Below are 16,169 nucleotides of genomic sequence, written 5' to 3' on the forward strand. Positions count from 1 at the left end.
GGGGAGGGCGGGGGAGGGGTGGGGAAATGATGGCACCGACCAGACACCGAGAAACCGGACCCGCAGCAGCGTCTCCCCATGCAGCTCTGAGCCACAGCCGAGGCTGCGACAGAGATGGGGGGAGCAGAGAAAGAGGGAGGGGGGAGGCCCTTAAAGAGACAGCAGCTGCAGTGCAGGGGGCTGCTGGGGACAAGGGCCAGGGAAGGGACAGCTCTTCTCTTGAGGAGGCAGGTGGCGGAGGCTGCTTGGCCAGCTGGGAGGGGGTTCAGAGCCCCCAGATGTGCCTGACCCCAATCCTCATCATACTTTATAAACGCCTGGCGTCTCCTCCTCTGCCGGGGCTTCCTGGCGTGTGTCCCTCTGGGGCCTGCCTGGGGTCCCAGCTCTGGGACGCCCAGATCCAGTGATGAGAGGACTCCCGGGGAGGGGGGTGGGAGAAAGTGGTGCCTCTTGCCCACTCTGAAGGAGGAGCTGAAGAAATGAGTGGGAGCAAAAGCACCCTAACAGGGCATCCTTCAGAGACACTCCCTCCTTCACCCCAGGGAGGGAGAGAGACGAACCCCAGACGCCTATCCTTACCCCTGATCTGCTGCACGGTTGTCCCTTGTCTTCCTGTAACTTGTGACAGGGCCTAACACCGTATTTGGCCCGTTTCTACAGGTCTGGAAATGTCTGGTCCGCGGCAGTAAGTGAGGCTCCCCAAGGTCACGTAATTAAGAAGTGGCAGGAGCCCTCTTACCAGGCCTAGTGATGCAGGATTTGAAGAAAAGGTGGGAAATGCTGTCTCCTAGAAACCCCGCCAGGAGCCCAAGGATGACCTGGGCTTGTACCAGGCTGCCCAGGCCCTCCTGGCCTCCCCTCAACACCAGTCACTGGCTCTTCCTCCAGCTTCAGGATGCTCCTAGTTCCCTTTATGAGACAGTCTAGTTGAGGGGGAAGGACCTTGGGGACTGGCTGGCTCATTTGACCACAGGATAGAAAGGCCCAGGGACTTGGCCAGGGCTCCACTGCGAAAGCTGCTTCTCTTTCAAGTTGTGTCCCTGCAATTCCTTCTTCCTGTCTTGCAGACTTCTGGAAGCCGTGGGGTCTGCTACCGAGCTGCACTTCGGTCTCCAGACTTGTCCTGAGATGTACCTCCACAACTGGCCCTAGGCTTCACCTTTCTCTGCCTAACGCCCACTCCAGCTCCTTCCTTAAAGAGAGGCAAGGGGCTGGGATTTGCAATTTTGTGCTGCCCTCTACTGGTGCACTGTAGGAAAGCCCCTGAGAAGATTTCCCTTCCAGTTAGAGACAGCAGTGGACCCAGCTTCCTGGCCTCGGGGTTCAGGGGAAAACAGGGACCCAACTTCCAAATTTTTACTACATGCTAAGCATGATGTGAGGTGACTGAAGTTTTTGTTTTGTCTTTAGTTTTTGCTACAAGATGTGTGCACTCTCCTACAGAGAGAGAAGAGAAGGGACATGAGAAGACTTCCCCAGGAGGGGTGGCTATGCCACAATCCCCTCTCCTCCACTGTCTTCTCAGTATTTTGAGCACATGCACGCATACACACACACACACACACACACGCTGTTGGAGATGATGCACAACAGCAAAGCCTAAAATATTCACTCTGGCCCTTCACAGAAAAAGCTTTCAAACTGTAATCTCATCTCTTAGCCCTTATTCATTCTCGTTCCATCACGCTGTGTATGAAAGTACTTGGAGTTCCCCTTGTATCGGGACACTTTATGTTTTGATATCTTTGCCTGTGCTCTTCCTTCTGTCTGGAATTCCCACCCCCCACTCTGCCAGGAAGATTCACCCTCCTCAACCCTCCCAGGAGGTGCTGTAAAGCATTCCCTTCAATTCAAATTCACTGTGATATTTTTTGTTAGAAGATATATATGGTTGTTGTACGAGAACCAAAAAACTATGCCTGGGAAAGTACTTTGTAAACCTATAAGGTGCTATATAATAGTAACAACTACTAATGATAATTGTAATAGTTAGTATTATGCTTGGCAGCATCACTGCCCACCTCTGTTTCTACTTTTATTTTTCAAACCATTTACAGGGAGTTTTTTTAGACCAAAGCACTACAATTGGCTTTCATGGGGTAAAGCGGTGCCCTTTCTTATAACAGCTCTTTATTTTATTTATTTTTTGAGCGTTTTTGCTACAGGGCTCATGCGCTCACCACAGAGACAGACACAGACAGACAGAAAGCACCCTGCAGTCCCTTCTCCTCCATTCTTCTCTCTGGGTTTTGGGCACACGCACACACACACACACACACACACACACACACACACGCACCATGATTCTCAAGCCTCTGGGTCCAGAACTCAAACTGTGAAGTGGGCTATGTAGGATCCAGCGCTTTAAACTCCATGCCACCTGCGGGCCCAACTTAAGTTCATTCACACTTTTCTTTTCTTTCTTTCTTTTTAAAAACAATTATTTATTTAATGTTGTCCTTATTATTTGTTAGTTTTGCTACAGAACACATGCACTCATCAGAGAGAGACAGAGCGAGGGAAAGTGAGAAAGCAAGCCACCAGATTCAGGATTCGAACCATGGTCAGCCATGTGGGAATCCAGAGCCTTAACCATCATGCTACCTGCTGGCCTCAAAGCTCAACTTCTTTATTTTTCTTTTTTTGGAGAGGTTTTTACTATAGGGCACATGCACCAGCCGAAAGACAGAGAGAGACAGAGAGACAGAAAGTGAGAAATCACTCCCCCAGGGATGATGGCCATGCCACAATCCCTTCTCTTCCACTCTCCCCTCAGGATCCTGGGCATGTCCGCACACACAGGCCCCCAGCATGAGTTTAAGCCACTGGGTCCGGGACTCAAACCACAGCCAACTACATGGAAGTCCAGCAACGTAGCCATTACGCCGACTGCTGGTCCCACTTGACTTCTTTTTTATCTACTTTTTAAAAATAATTATTTAATTTTATTTATTCATTCATTTATTTATTTTAATTTGGCCAGAGAGAGACACAGAGAGCAAGAGAGAGGGAAAGTGAGAAAGCAAGCCAGCAGGTCCAGGACTCAAACCATGGTTGGCCATGTGGGAGTGTCCAGCACCTTAACCACCACGCCATCTGCTGGTTCCCTTTTTAAATCTATTTTAAAGTGTTTTTTGCCCTAGTGTGCGTGCACTCACTACCGAAGAGAGCCAGAGACAATGAGAGGGGAAGTGAGGAATCACCCCCTGGGGGATGGCAGCAATCCCTTCTCCATTCTCCTCTCAGGATCTTGGGCACGCACGCACATGCACCCAATGTGATTTTCAAGCCACTGGGACTGGGACTTGAACCACAGTCAGCCATGTGGAAGTCCAGCAATGTAACCAGCATGCCATCTGCTGGCCCCTAAACTCAACTTCTTTAAAGAGAGAATGGCATGTGGCAGGTGCCATGATGGTTAAGGCATTGGACTCCCATATGGCCATCTGTGGTTTGTGTCCCCAACCTCGTGGCTTGCTTTCTCTCTCTCATCAAATTAAAAACAATAAATAATAATTAATAAAAGTAAATTAAAACTAAGAAAAAAGAGAGAGAGAGAATCAGAAGAACATATGACATTGGGCCCATACTCTAAGTCCATAACATTTGGCTGGTGGTGAGCAGCTGCTTCCCCATTGGAGGAAGGGAGTCCTCCAGCTCACGAGGTCCCCAGGGAACCTACATGTATCTCTTCTAGTATTTGCAGGAGTTTGCAACTTGATTTCACTGACATCGACTCACAAGACCCTCACACAACATCTCCATGAAAAAAAATATGGTTGTTATTGTTAAACCCACTGATAAATGGGGGGCTCAAAGTTCAGAGAGGTTAGCTGACTTGTAAAAGATCCTATAGCTGGTGCCTTTGACTCTGAACCCTGTCCACACCCCACGTTCCGCTTGTGCTTTCACCACCAGCTCTTCCAGAAAGTAAGAGATCAGCCCCGCCAACCCTGGCCCCAAGAAGGACAGCCTCGCCCCGGCCCTCTTACTTGGATGCCACCAGAACAGCCTCCTGCCTCCCCATCTGCAGGCTGGCGTGCATCTGCAGGCCCCAGCGTAGGACAGCGAAGCACAATGGGAAGAAGATGCACCCTAGTGCAAAGAGCAGAGTCATGCCTGTCTGAAGCAGAGAGGGTGGGGAAGAAAATAAAGATGGCCATGAAAACACAGCATCTTTCAGAGCCCATGCAGCAGCCTCCTTCACCTCCCCCCAATGCAATGGCTTTTATTTATTTTTAAAAACTAATTATTTAATTTTATTCATTATTATTTAATTTGCTATAGGCACATATGCTCATGAGAGAGAGAGCAAGTTGCCAGGTCTGGGGCTCGAACTGTCACTGGCCATGTGGGAGTCCGGTGCCTTAACTACCATGCCACCTGGGGACTACACCCCTATGGCTTTTAAGACCCATCATCTGTAACCACTGAAAGTCACCAGGTATACCACTTCTCTAATCTCTTTTGAATTCTTAATGTACTGTGAATAGCCCTCACTCAGGGCAATCGGACATTCTGATTTTTGGTTTCAAATCCAATTCTGGAATTTCATTCATTTTTCCTGTAACCACTGAAGCTGGTCTACACCTCCCACTCCATCTCACACCATAAGAGTCTTCTCTTGGGACCAGCTGTTAGCATAATGGCTATGTCGCTGGACTCCCATGTGGCCAACTACAGTTTGAGTCCCAGACCTGGTGGCTTAAACTCATGCCGGGCGCGTGTGCATGCATGCCCAAGATCCCAAGAGGAGAATGGAGGAGAAGGGATTGCGGCGTGACCATCCCCTCTAGGGGGTGATTTTTCGCTTTCTGTCTCTATGTCTCTCTCTGTCTGTCTGGCGCACATGCCCTATAGCAAAAACCTCTAAAAAAATAATACATTTTTAAAAAGTCTTCTCTTTTTCACTCCATAAAGCACTTGCTCTTTGGTAATTCCACCCTACCCCATCCTCTGCACACGCCCACAGGAGCGCTTTATGTCACGTCCCCTCCCAGTCCCTAACTTCTCATAGGCCCTCACCTCTGAGAGACAAGGTGAGACGATAGAGGAGGTTGATGTTTCTCCTCAGCACCCACAACTTGGGGAAAGGGAGAGGGATGTTCAAATTGCCGATACTTGAAATTTTAAAGTAACATTTCTTAAAGACAAAACAAAACAAAAGCTGAAGTAATTATCATTCCATTAGAAAAGAAAGAAAAGGAGAAATCCTGAAAACACATGTATTTACAAATATGTTATTTTTGAGCGGAAAAGCCTCCCCTCCCATCCACTCCTGGGAGGAGAGGAGTGGGGAAGGCCCAAGAGTGCTGCGGGGAGTCTGGGCCTGCCATCCTGCATCCCTTAAGAGGCTTCGAAGGGACCTTTTCAGGCAGGTTACAAGGAAGATGTCAAACTGCAAGAGCACGAGGTTGCAGGTTGCGCTGCTGAGACAGTTGGAGAGGGCAGGAACATCACCCTCCCATTGGTGGACTGCTTGGACTATGCCATCCTCTCATTGGCCAACCTCTTGACACGTTTGCCCTGTGATTTGTTTCTGCTGCGGAAGAGGTGGGGCGGTTCCCTAGCGGTAGAATTGGCCAATTAGAATTCAGTGATGACTTGATGGACAGCTACGTGGCAGGGATGGAGTAGAAGGGAGAAGAAAAGGAGGCAGAGGGAAAATAACAGCTTAAGTAGTTCTTTCTTTACGAGGCAGCATAGGGGACCAGAGATGGTCTTTGTACTCCCACATAGTCAACTGCGGTTCAAGCCCCAGACCTGGTGGCTTAAAACTCATGCTGGGTGTATTCGTGTTTGCCCAAAATCCCAAGAGGAGAAGGGATTGCGGTGTGAACCCCCCCCCCCAGGGATTTCTTGCTTTCTGTCTCTCCAGCAAGTGCAAGAGCCCTATAGCAAAAATCTCCTTTTGGCAGCATAAGATAACAAAGATAGCAATAAGAAACATATTGTATGGCTCCATTTTCAGGAAATTTGTAACAGGCAAAACACCGACAGTAAAAAATCCGAAAAACAACATTTAAACTGGGAGAAGGCATCTCCTGGAAGAAGATCCCACAGGCCAAGTGCAGCGGTTGGAGTCCCAGACCCCATGACTTGAAAAACATGCTGGGAGTGTGTGCTTGTGTGGTCAAAATCCCAAAAGTAGAACAGAGAAGGGATTGCGGTGTGGCCATCCTCCTGGGGGTTGCTTTCTCATTTTCCCTCTCTCTGAGTCTGTCTCTCTCCAGGCAAGTGCATGCACCCTATAGCAAAAACTAAAAATAATAAAAATACTGCCCGCCCATGCAATGCCACTTAGATAGCATTTGCTGCAGGCCAGCTACTCAGCTGAGTGTTTACCAACGTCAAGACATTTCCTCAAAACAACCTTGTGGGTAGGAGTATTGTTCCTCTTTTACAGACGAGAAAACAGAGAAACGAAGAGGTGTGGTTCCTTGTCCAGGGTTACACAGGAAGTGAGTGAGGTAGGATTTATCTTCAATCATATTTTCTTCTTTTTTTAAAAAAAGAATTATTTTATTTAACTTTATTTATTTATTTATTTTTATCGTTTTGACCAGAGAGGGACAGAGTGAGAATGAAAGCAAGAGAAAGTGAGAGAGAGAAAGTGAGAAAGCAAGCTGCCAGATCCAAGACTCAAACCATAGTCAGCCCTGGGGGAGTCCAGTGCCCTTAGCCACCATGCCCACTGCTGGGCCCCTTCAATTGTATTTTCTGAATTTATGTATGTATGTATGTATGTATGTATGTATGGTGCATGTGCTCTCCAGAGACAGAAAGACAGAAAGTGAGAAATCACCCACCAGGCAGGATGGCCATGCCACAAACCCTCATCTCGGGATCTTGGGCACAAAGGCACACGTGCCCAGAGTTCACTGGTTTCTTTTTCTTTTTCAAGAATTATTTAATTTTATTCGTTGTCATTTATTTTATTTTTTTTAATTTATTGAAGTTGACCAGAGAGAGAGAAGGAAAATGAGAAAGCAAGCTGCCAGGTCTGGGACTCGAACCGCAGTCGGCCATGTGGGGGGTCCAGCCGCCTTAACCACAATACCACCTGCCAGTCCCCAGAGTTCACTGGTTTCTATAATGTTAAGCAGATATAGAAAATATAATCTGGGGCCAGCAGGTGGCATGGTCAACCACAGTTCAAGTCCCAGACCTAGTGGCTTGCTTTCTCTCTCTCTGTCCCTTTCTCTCTCTCTGTCTTGCTTTGGTCAAATTAAAACATAATAATAACAACAATAACAAATAAGGTGCCAGCAGGTAGCTCGATGGTTAAGGGCGCTGGACTCCTACATGGTCAACCGTGGTTTGAGTCCCAGACTTGGTGTCTTGCTTTCTCACTTTCTCTCTCCCTCCCTCCCCCCATCACATTTAAATACATAAATAAATAAAGTAAAATAAAAAAACTCTTTTTAAAAATGGAACTAAATAAATAATAAAAAAGAGAAAAATCATAATTTTATTTCCTAAAGGAACTGAACATATTTTTTCAGAGAGATTTTTTGCTATAGGGTGCATGCACTCACCAGAGAGACAGAGACAGAGACAGAGACAGAAAGTAAGAAATCATCCTCCCCTGGGGGGATGGCCACACCACAATCCCTTCTCCTCCAGTCTCCTCTCAGGATATTGGGCATGCATATGCCCAATGTAAGTTTTAAGCCCCCAGGTCCAGGACTGGAACCCTCATCTTCAGCTACTTTATCTTTTTTTACTCTTGGCTTAATCTGAATTTTCAGAGGCCCATCCAGAGGGGAAAAACAAAGTAGCTAAAGAATCAAGAACAGAGATAAGCCCCCAAAATATGAATGAGGATGTCTAAACTGTATTCAATGGTGTGTTTTTGCCCTCTGTTTAAAAAAAATTTTTCAGGGGACCAGCAGGTGGTGTAATGGCTATGTCACTGGACTCCCATGTAGTCAACCACCGTTCGAGTCCTCAGTGGCTCAGCTCAAACTCATGCCGAGCGCGTGTGCATGCGTGCCCAAGATCCCGAGAGGAGAGAGGAGAAGGGATTGTGGCATGGCCATCCCCCCCGGAGGGTGATTCCTCTCTTTCTGTCTCTCTGTCTCTCTCTGTCTTTCTGGCGAGTGCACGCACCCTATAGCAAAAAAAAAAAAAAAAAGATCCCAAGTGGAGAATGGAAGAGAAGGGATTGTTGCAGCATGGCCATCCCCCTAGGGGGGTGACTTCTTGCCTTCTGTCTCTCTGTCTCTCTGGTGGGTGCACGTGCCCTACATCAAAAATCTCTCTCTTGGGACCAGCAGTTAGCGTAATGGCTATGTTGCTGGACTCCCACGTAGCCGACCACGGTTTACCTCCTGGACCTGGTGGCTTGAAACTCACACCAGGCGCATATGGGTGCGTGCCCAAGATCCCAACAGGAGAATGGAGGAGTAGGGATTGCGGCGTGGCCATCCCCTGTCTCTCTGTCTCTCTGTCTCTCTGGCGAGTGCACATGCCCTATGGCAAAAACCTCTCCAAAAAAAAAATATCTCTCTTAAAAGAAAATCTTTGAGTGGAAGGCTGGCTCTGTGGTGTAGTGGTAGTAAGCAGAGCAGCTGAATCCACGTGGTAACCTTGGTTTGAATCCCCAGTCTGCTCACCCTGAAACACGCTAGACATGTGCACAAGTGCCGAAGACCTCATGGGTTAGAGGACTGGAGGAAGGAGGCTGTGGCACGACCTGACCCTGCTGCACGCCCATGTACACAGTCTATCGTGAATAAAGAAAAAAACAAAACAGGGGCCAGTAAGTCGCATGGTGGTTGAGATGCTGGACTCCCACATGGCCAATTGCATTTTGAGTCTTGAACCTGGTGGCTTACTTTCTCCCATTCCCTCTCTTTATCTGGTCAAATAATCATAACCATAATTATAATCATAAATAAAATTAAATGGGGTCCAGCAGATGGCGTAATGGTTACATTGCTGGACTCCTAAATCGTCAACAGTGGTTGGAGTCCCAGATCCGATGGCTTCAAACTCATGCCAGGCACAGTTGTGTGTGTGTGTCCAAAGTACCAACAGGAGAAGGGATTGTGGTGTGGTCATCTCTCCTGCGGGGTAATTTCTTGCTTTCTGTCTCTCTGGCGAGCACAAACACCCTACAGCAAAAATCTCTCTCTAAAAAATAATTTAGACCTAAATTAAATAATTCATTCTTTTATTTTAAAAAAGAAAAGAAACTACAGGGAGATTTCAAAAAGTTTGTGAAAAATAGAATTACAGCATGAATTTCTTTGGGTGCAAAAATTTTTGAAATCTATGATACTTTTCTTATAATAGTCACTTTCCACAAACTTTCTGAAGTTCCTTTGTCTATTTCCCAGTCTCCCTTGCAGCTAGAGGTCTGGTCATGTGACCTAATTAGAAGCTAGTATACAGGGTTGTGAAGAAAGCTCCTTTTTTTAAAAAGAATTATTTTTTTATTTCACTTTATTTGTTTATTTGTTTTATTTTGACCAGAGAGGGGCAGACAGAGAGAGAGAGAGAGAAAGTGAGAAAGCAAGCTGCCAAATCCAGGACTCAAACTGCAGTCAGCCATGTGGGAGTCCAGCTGCCTTAACCACCATGTCACCTGGCGGCCCCCAGAAAGCTCCTTTTTAAAGGGCAGCAGTGCAATTCGCAGAGAAAGATATACAGATAGCCCTACAGGGATAAAAAGATGTTGCACGAGGACTGGAGGCCAGGCAGCCTGTCTCCACCATCCCCAGCCACCTCCCCAGCTCCCGTACGGCCTCCCTGTGAGGAGTCGATAGAATGCGAACCAAGTGCTTCAACCAAGCGCTGCTTCTTTCCAGCTTCTACGTATGGATTTTCATATTCTAAAAATGGAGATAAATTTACAATAACAAGAAATTTACCACACGTTAACCATTGTAAACTGTGCAGGAAAATGGCTTTTGGAAATTCAAAATATTGTATGACCATCACCACCACAAAAAATCAGTTTTAATTTAATTTTTTTTTTTTTTGAGAGGTTTTTGCTATAGGGCACGTGCGCTCGACAGAGACAGAGAGAAAGCGAGAAATCACCCCCCGGGGGGATGGCCACGCTGCAATCCCTTCTCCTCCATTCTCCTCTCGGGATCTTGGGCACACATGCACACGGGCCCGGCGTGAGTTTTAAGCCACCGGGTCCGGGACACGAACCGCGGTCGACTAGGTGGGAGTCCAGCGACATAGCCATTATGCTAACTGCTGGTCCCAATCCAGTATATTTTCATCACCTTTGCAAACAAACATGGGGCCAGGCAGAGGCACGGTAGCAGTGAAACTGGACCCACATGGGAAGGGTCCTGGGCCTGCACCCCAGGGCCTCCCTGGTACCCCAGGCTGTGCACGTGTGTGCCGTGATCTGGGCTGACCGAGGCCGGGGTGGGTCATGGCAGCAAGACCTTGCCGGGGTGCCTTTCCCTCTTTATTTGCCCCTCCCCCCTCCTGGGGGGAGATAAATGAATACACTTTTTAAAAAAACCTTACATAACAGGAGCCTTGCAATACATTAAATAAATCTGTCCCCACCCCACTGACCCTCATAAGGTCATCGGAAAAGCCATGATACACTTTCCTGTTGTACTGTGCAAAATGCACCATGACTTCCGACAACCCATGGCAACCATCGCCCTACTCTGCTTTCATGAGCTCAGTTTTTGTTTTGTTCTTGGCTTCTCCATGTGAGAACGTGTGGCATTCCTCTTTCTGTGCCTGGCTCATTCCACTTCCTATATTATCCTCCAGACTTGCCCATCTTGCCTCGAATGACAGGATTGCTTTCTTTTTAATGGTTGAATAGTATTCTTTTTAAAAAAAAAAAAAAAAAAGTTATTTTAAAAAAAAAAGAGGGAGAGAGAGAGGAAGAGGAAGAGGAAGTGAGAAAGAAGCCGCCAGGTCCGGGACTCAAACCGCAGTCCGCCATGCGGAAGTCCAGCGTCCTTAACCACATGCCACCTGCTGGCCCCAGTTGCATAGTATTCATGTGGGTATGTATACTACCTCTTCTTCATCCATGAATCCATCCGGGACACTTGGGTTGATCGTATCTCTTGGCTACCATAAACTGGGGAGTGCAGATGTCTCTGACGCTGATTTCCTTCCTGCGGATCAACGCCCAGGGTCAGGATTGCTGGATCATAAAGCAGTTGGATTCGTATCGGGGGCTGCTGTTATGAACGCCCATGGTATACAATGCCTCGTGCTGAAATACTTCATACACGCTCTCAGGTAATCATTTCTACAATGTTACAAATAACTCCCGTTTTACTGCTGAAAAAACAGAAGGTCAGAGAAGTTGAGTGGCTTGCCCAAATCACATAGTTAATGGCAGAGGTAGAACTAAGATAGCCGCAGGCCCGCGTAACTGCCGCCTCTCAAGTTGGGAGCAGAGGAGAGGAGAGGGGAGGGACAGCGAGGAAAGCAGAGGAGCCACAGCACTCCTCTGGTGCTGAGGGATGGTTGTTCGCCTCTGTACCTGTGGTCACCCCAGAATATAGAATGAGGAAGGGAAGGAGCTCCCGAGCCATGAGCTGGTTAAGGTCAGGCCTAAGTTTCATCAGAATCTGAATCTGAATTCTCTCCTTCCTTCCTTCCTTCCTTTCTAAGTTTTTTGTTTCTGTTTTTGTTTGTTGGTTTTGTTTTGCTACAGGGCATGTGCGCTCACCAGAGAGAGAAGGGGAACAGGGTGAGAAATCACCCTCCAGGGAACTGGCCATGCCACCATCCCTTCTCTTCCAGTCTCCTCTTGGGATTTCGGGTACACACGCACATGCGCCCAGTGTGATTTTCAGGCTGCCAGGCCTGGGATTCGAATCATGTAGCTGACCATGTGGGATCCAGCACCTTAAACTGCATGCCATCTACTGGCCCTCTTTCTCTCCTTTTTTTAAAAAATAATTATCTTATTTATTTAATTTTATTTATTATGATTATCTTTACATAATAATAATTTGACCAAAGAGAGAGAGAAAGGAAAAGTGAGAAAACAAGCTACCGGGTCTGGGATGTGAACCACAGTCATGCATGCTGGCCCTCTTTTAAGATTTTTTGTTAGAGGGTACGTATGCTCACCAGGGAGAGGCAGAGGAAGAGAGAGAAAGAGAGAAAGCATCCCTGCAGGGATGGCCACTCTGTAATCCCTTCTTCACTCTCCTCTTGGGATTTTGGGCATGCGCACACATGCACCCAGCATGTTTTTCAAGCCACCAGGTCTGGGACTCAAACCACACAGTCGGCCATGTGGGATCCAGCTGCCTTACCCACCACACCACTGTCTGCCCGCATTTCTTCTTCTTTCAAATAAAACAGGCCAAGACTTGCACTGGCTTGTGTGAGAGAGAAAAAACAAGGGGAGAAAACAACGGTGTGGAGCAACGGCTTTCCTCTGTTTTACAGCGAACCACAGAAATACCTTCTAAAGGACTTTTTTTGTCTTAATTGCCAGAGATGTGTTCACTGCCACAGAGAGAGGGGGAGAGGGAGAAGGCACTCCCCGGTGGGTGTGGCCGCACCGCCATCTCTCCTCCACCCTGTGGGGCGTCGGGCACACGCGCGCGCGCGCGCACACACACACACACACACACACACACACACACACACACACACTCAGTCCAGCATGTCCTTCAAGCCACTGGGGGGGGATTCTAACCGTGGTCAGCCGTGTGGGATCTGGCTCCCTTCACCACGAGGCTACAGGGCTGGCTCGGAAGTGCCCCTCACCTCGCGGCCCAGCATGTGTGCGTGCGTGTGCTGAATGGGAAGCGGTTTTCTCACAATACCTACCCTTAGCGTCTGCAGTGCTCTGTGGCCTTTCTTCTGTCATTTTCCTCCAAATCCTGATCATGATCCATTAAGACAATTTCAAAACCCACTAGTGGGGAATGACCTAAGCAGGAAAAACCTTGGTTTAGAGCAGTGTTTCTCAACTTAAATTTTTTTTTCTTTTTTTTTTGTGAGAGGGTGCCTGTGCTTGCCAGAGAGTGAAAGGTAGTCAGAAATCGTCCCTCTAGGGGGATGGCCATGCCACAATCCCTTCTCTCTCTCTCCCTTCTGTCGGGATTTTGGGCATGCATGCACATGCCCCATGACCCTTGCAGCCCACTGGGTCCGAGACTTGAACAGCACAGTCGGCCACGTGGGATCCAGCACCCTAACTACTATGCCTCTCTCACTCTCTGTCTCCCTCTCTCTCTCTTTTTAAAAGATTTTTTGCCATAGGGCTCATGTGTTAGTGGGAGACAGAGAGGGGAAGTTAGAAAGCACCCGCCAGCCGGGATGGCCATGCTGCAATTTCTTCTCCTCCTGGGATTTTTGGCACACAAGCGCAAGGTGCCTGGTGTGATTTTCAAGGCAACAGGTCTGGGATTTGAACCGCAGTCAGCCATATGTGAGTCTACTGTGGTAACCACTATGCCACCTGCTGGCCCCTTTTTTAAAAAAAAGTATAGTTTTTGGGACCAGCAGTTGTTGTAATGGCTATGTTGCTGAACTCCCATGTAGTCGACCGTGGTTCGAGTCCCGGACCCGGTGGCTTAAACTCACACCAGGCGTGTGGGCGTGCGTGCCCTAGATCCTGAGGGGAGAATGGAGGAGAAGGGACTGCGGTGTGGGCATCCCCCCGGGGGGTGATTTCTCGCTTTCTGTCTCTCTTGCTCTGTCTCTCTGGCAAGCACATGCACCCTATAGCATAAACCTCTCAAAAAAAAAAAAATTATAGTTACCACTCCCCTCAGGAGACTCCTCCCCTCCTTTTAAAGTTTATTCATTCATTTCCTGCCATGAGAGAGGGAGAGATACCCCAACAGGGTGTTCATGCTGTGACCCTCTCATCTCAGCCAGGTTACAGGCGCATGTGTGCATGCCCGGCATACTCAGGGAGACCCAGGGACAGGAACCCCGGATGCTTCCTGTGTGGCTCCAACTTCCTGCCTCTGTGCCACCACCTGGCTCCACCTAGGAGCCTTGTTAGGCTCTATTCCTCCCCACCCCGTCGCTGTCCATCATAAAACTGTGTGTGTTCAGGTGGAGGAGTGCTTTTACACACATATTACAAAGAATACATATTTTCTCCCTTAGCAACCAAACTTGCCTTCTTTTTTCCAAGACACAGTTTTGCTGTGTTGTCATCTTTCCTACTTCACCTTCCAAGCAGCTGCTGCTGGACCCCAAGAACCAATTTTTGCCCCCTTGGGGGCGACATTACCCCAGTTGAGAATGTCTGAGAGCCATCACACCCACACTCTCGCTCTGAGCTGCCTTCACACACACCGTCGGACATCCGATGGGAGAGTAGTATTCCCATTTTGCAGGTGAATATGTCAAGACTGGAAGATTATATTAATGATCAAAGCTTGAAATGACTGGTCATTAGATTCGGTACGGAGAAACTGCTCAAGAACCTAGCTTGGTCTCTCACCTTTTCCAAACCGTTGTTTCCCCATGTGGACGAGGGTGGAATCAGTGCATACAAGTGCCCCCAGCCTCTGTTATCATATCTATTTGCCTTATTTGACTTAATCACAGCAAACATTGATGTAGCGATTTGGGTGTCGCACAGCAGCTAACTGAAGCCCTGTACACACAGTAACTAGTGTGGCTCTCACAATGAACTAGGAGATACCACCCTCTCCCTGGTATGGACGAGGGAATTGGGACAAGGAGAGGCGGTGTGGTTTGTCCCGGTGGTACAGGCAGTACATGCACAGCTGGGATTTGAACCTGGTAGTCTGATTTCCAGAGTACCGCATCTGGTGGGTTTGTTTGTTTGTTTGCCTAGGCCTCATGTGCTTGCTGGAGAGAGACAGGACAGAGAATGAAAGGGAAAGTGAGAAATTACCCCCAGAGGTATGTGTTTCCCCTCCCCCCTTCATTCTTTTCTCTGGATTTTGGGTATACCCAGGTGCGGCCCATCTGGTGTGTTTTGCAAACAATCTGGACTCTAACAGTGTAATCAGCCATGTGGGATCCAGCACCTTAACCACCTCAACACAGGCTGACCCTGTACCTGCATCTAACCATGTATTTTAAAAGGAAACTTTTTTTTTTTTTTTGGAGAGACTTTTCTGGTGCGCTCTCCAGAAGGACAGAGAGAGAGACAGAGACAGAAAGGGAGAAATCACCCCCTGGGGGGATGGTCACGCTGCAATCCCTTCTCCTCCATTCTCTCCTTGGGGTCTTGGGCACAAATGCACACACGCCCAGCGTGAGTTTAAGCCACTGGGTCCAGGATTCAAACCACGGCAGAATACATGGGAGTCCAGCGACACAGCCTTTATGCCAACTGCTGGTCCCAAAAGGAAACTTTTTATCACTATAGAAAATAAGAAAACAGTATCATCTGTTGTGGATAAAAGGTAACAACAATACATACAATGAAAAAAACATGCTACAATATGTTACAACATCCTGGCTAGATCCTACCCCCAGCCAGGCATTCAGTGCTGGAAGCCTCTTTGTTAAAAAAAGAAAGATAAGATAAGGGTAGATAGAGAAGTGTTAAAGGGCTCCTGGCAGCAAAATGAGACTTTGTCCTGGAGCCATCAGAAGTGTGGAAAGGGAATTGGAAAGAGAATGGCAAGGCGTGTGTGTGTGTGTGTGTGTGTGTGTGTGTGCGTGCTTGCCAAAGTGTGTACACCTGGCATAAACCCAAGATAAGATGGGGTGTCGCGCACACTCCTAACCTGGTCTGTATTGTAGGAGCGTCTGGACCAGGCGGTGGAGGAAGGGAGACCACCGCCCGCTGGCCTGGCCCGGCAGTCTGAATGCTTTGGTCTGCCTGCGGGAGAAGGGGCGGGCTGGGCGGGTGCAGCTGCCCGAGGGCCCACTGGCTCCTGGACTTCTGCCACCGCTTCCCCTCCCCTAGCCGGCTCTACAGGTGAGACTCAGCCCCCCACACACTTCTCCCCTACCCCGGTCCTCACAGACAGACCACACAGTTTCCCTGCACCTAGACTTTACCTTTGCTCCTTCCAAACGCTGTGCAGCCGGGCCTCGTTCCCGTGCGGGGCTGTGGGCCCGCGGAGGCGCGCAGGGGTGAGGTGCATAGGGTGATACCGTCTGAGGCTGTAAGTAAACAATAAGCGGCCCTCTGGTCGCTGTCCCATGTGATACCCAGGGAAGGGTTCCCCCCCCCCCCCCCGCGCCTGGGGGGAGTCCCGGGC

At 48.4% G+C, this 16,169-nt stretch overlaps 1 protein-coding gene across 3 annotated transcripts in view; it reads right to left on the bottom strand.

Moving 5' to 3' along the window:
• TLCD3B (TLC domain containing 3B) overlaps nt 1-5,514 on the bottom strand; it is an 11,979-nt gene extending 6,465 nt beyond the window's left edge. The window contains exons 1-3 of one of the 3 annotated variants that reach the window (XM_006148205.3): nt 5,234-5,514; nt 5,026-5,143; nt 3,993-4,119 (exon numbers count right to left, since the gene is read on the bottom strand). In XM_006148205.3, the coding sequence (XP_006148267.1) occupies nt 3,993-4,119; nt 5,026-5,143; nt 5,234-5,272 (284 nt within the window). In that variant the 5' untranslated portion in view covers nt 5,273-5,514. Of the gene's footprint in view, nt 1-579; nt 739-3,992; nt 4,124-5,025; nt 5,189-5,233 lie in introns of those variants that run through there. The other 2 variants (XM_027771735.1, XM_006148207.2) reach the window with 2 other exon arrangements.
• Nucleotides 5,515-16,169: the final 10,655 nt, after the last annotated feature.

This window comes from Tupaia chinensis, unplaced genomic scaffold (assembly GCF_000334495.1).
Source record: "Tupaia chinensis unplaced genomic scaffold, TupChi_1.0 Scaffold000231_1, whole genome shotgun sequence".
In the NCBI taxonomy this organism is placed as follows: Eukaryota; Metazoa; Chordata; class Mammalia; order Scandentia; family Tupaiidae; genus Tupaia; species Tupaia belangeri.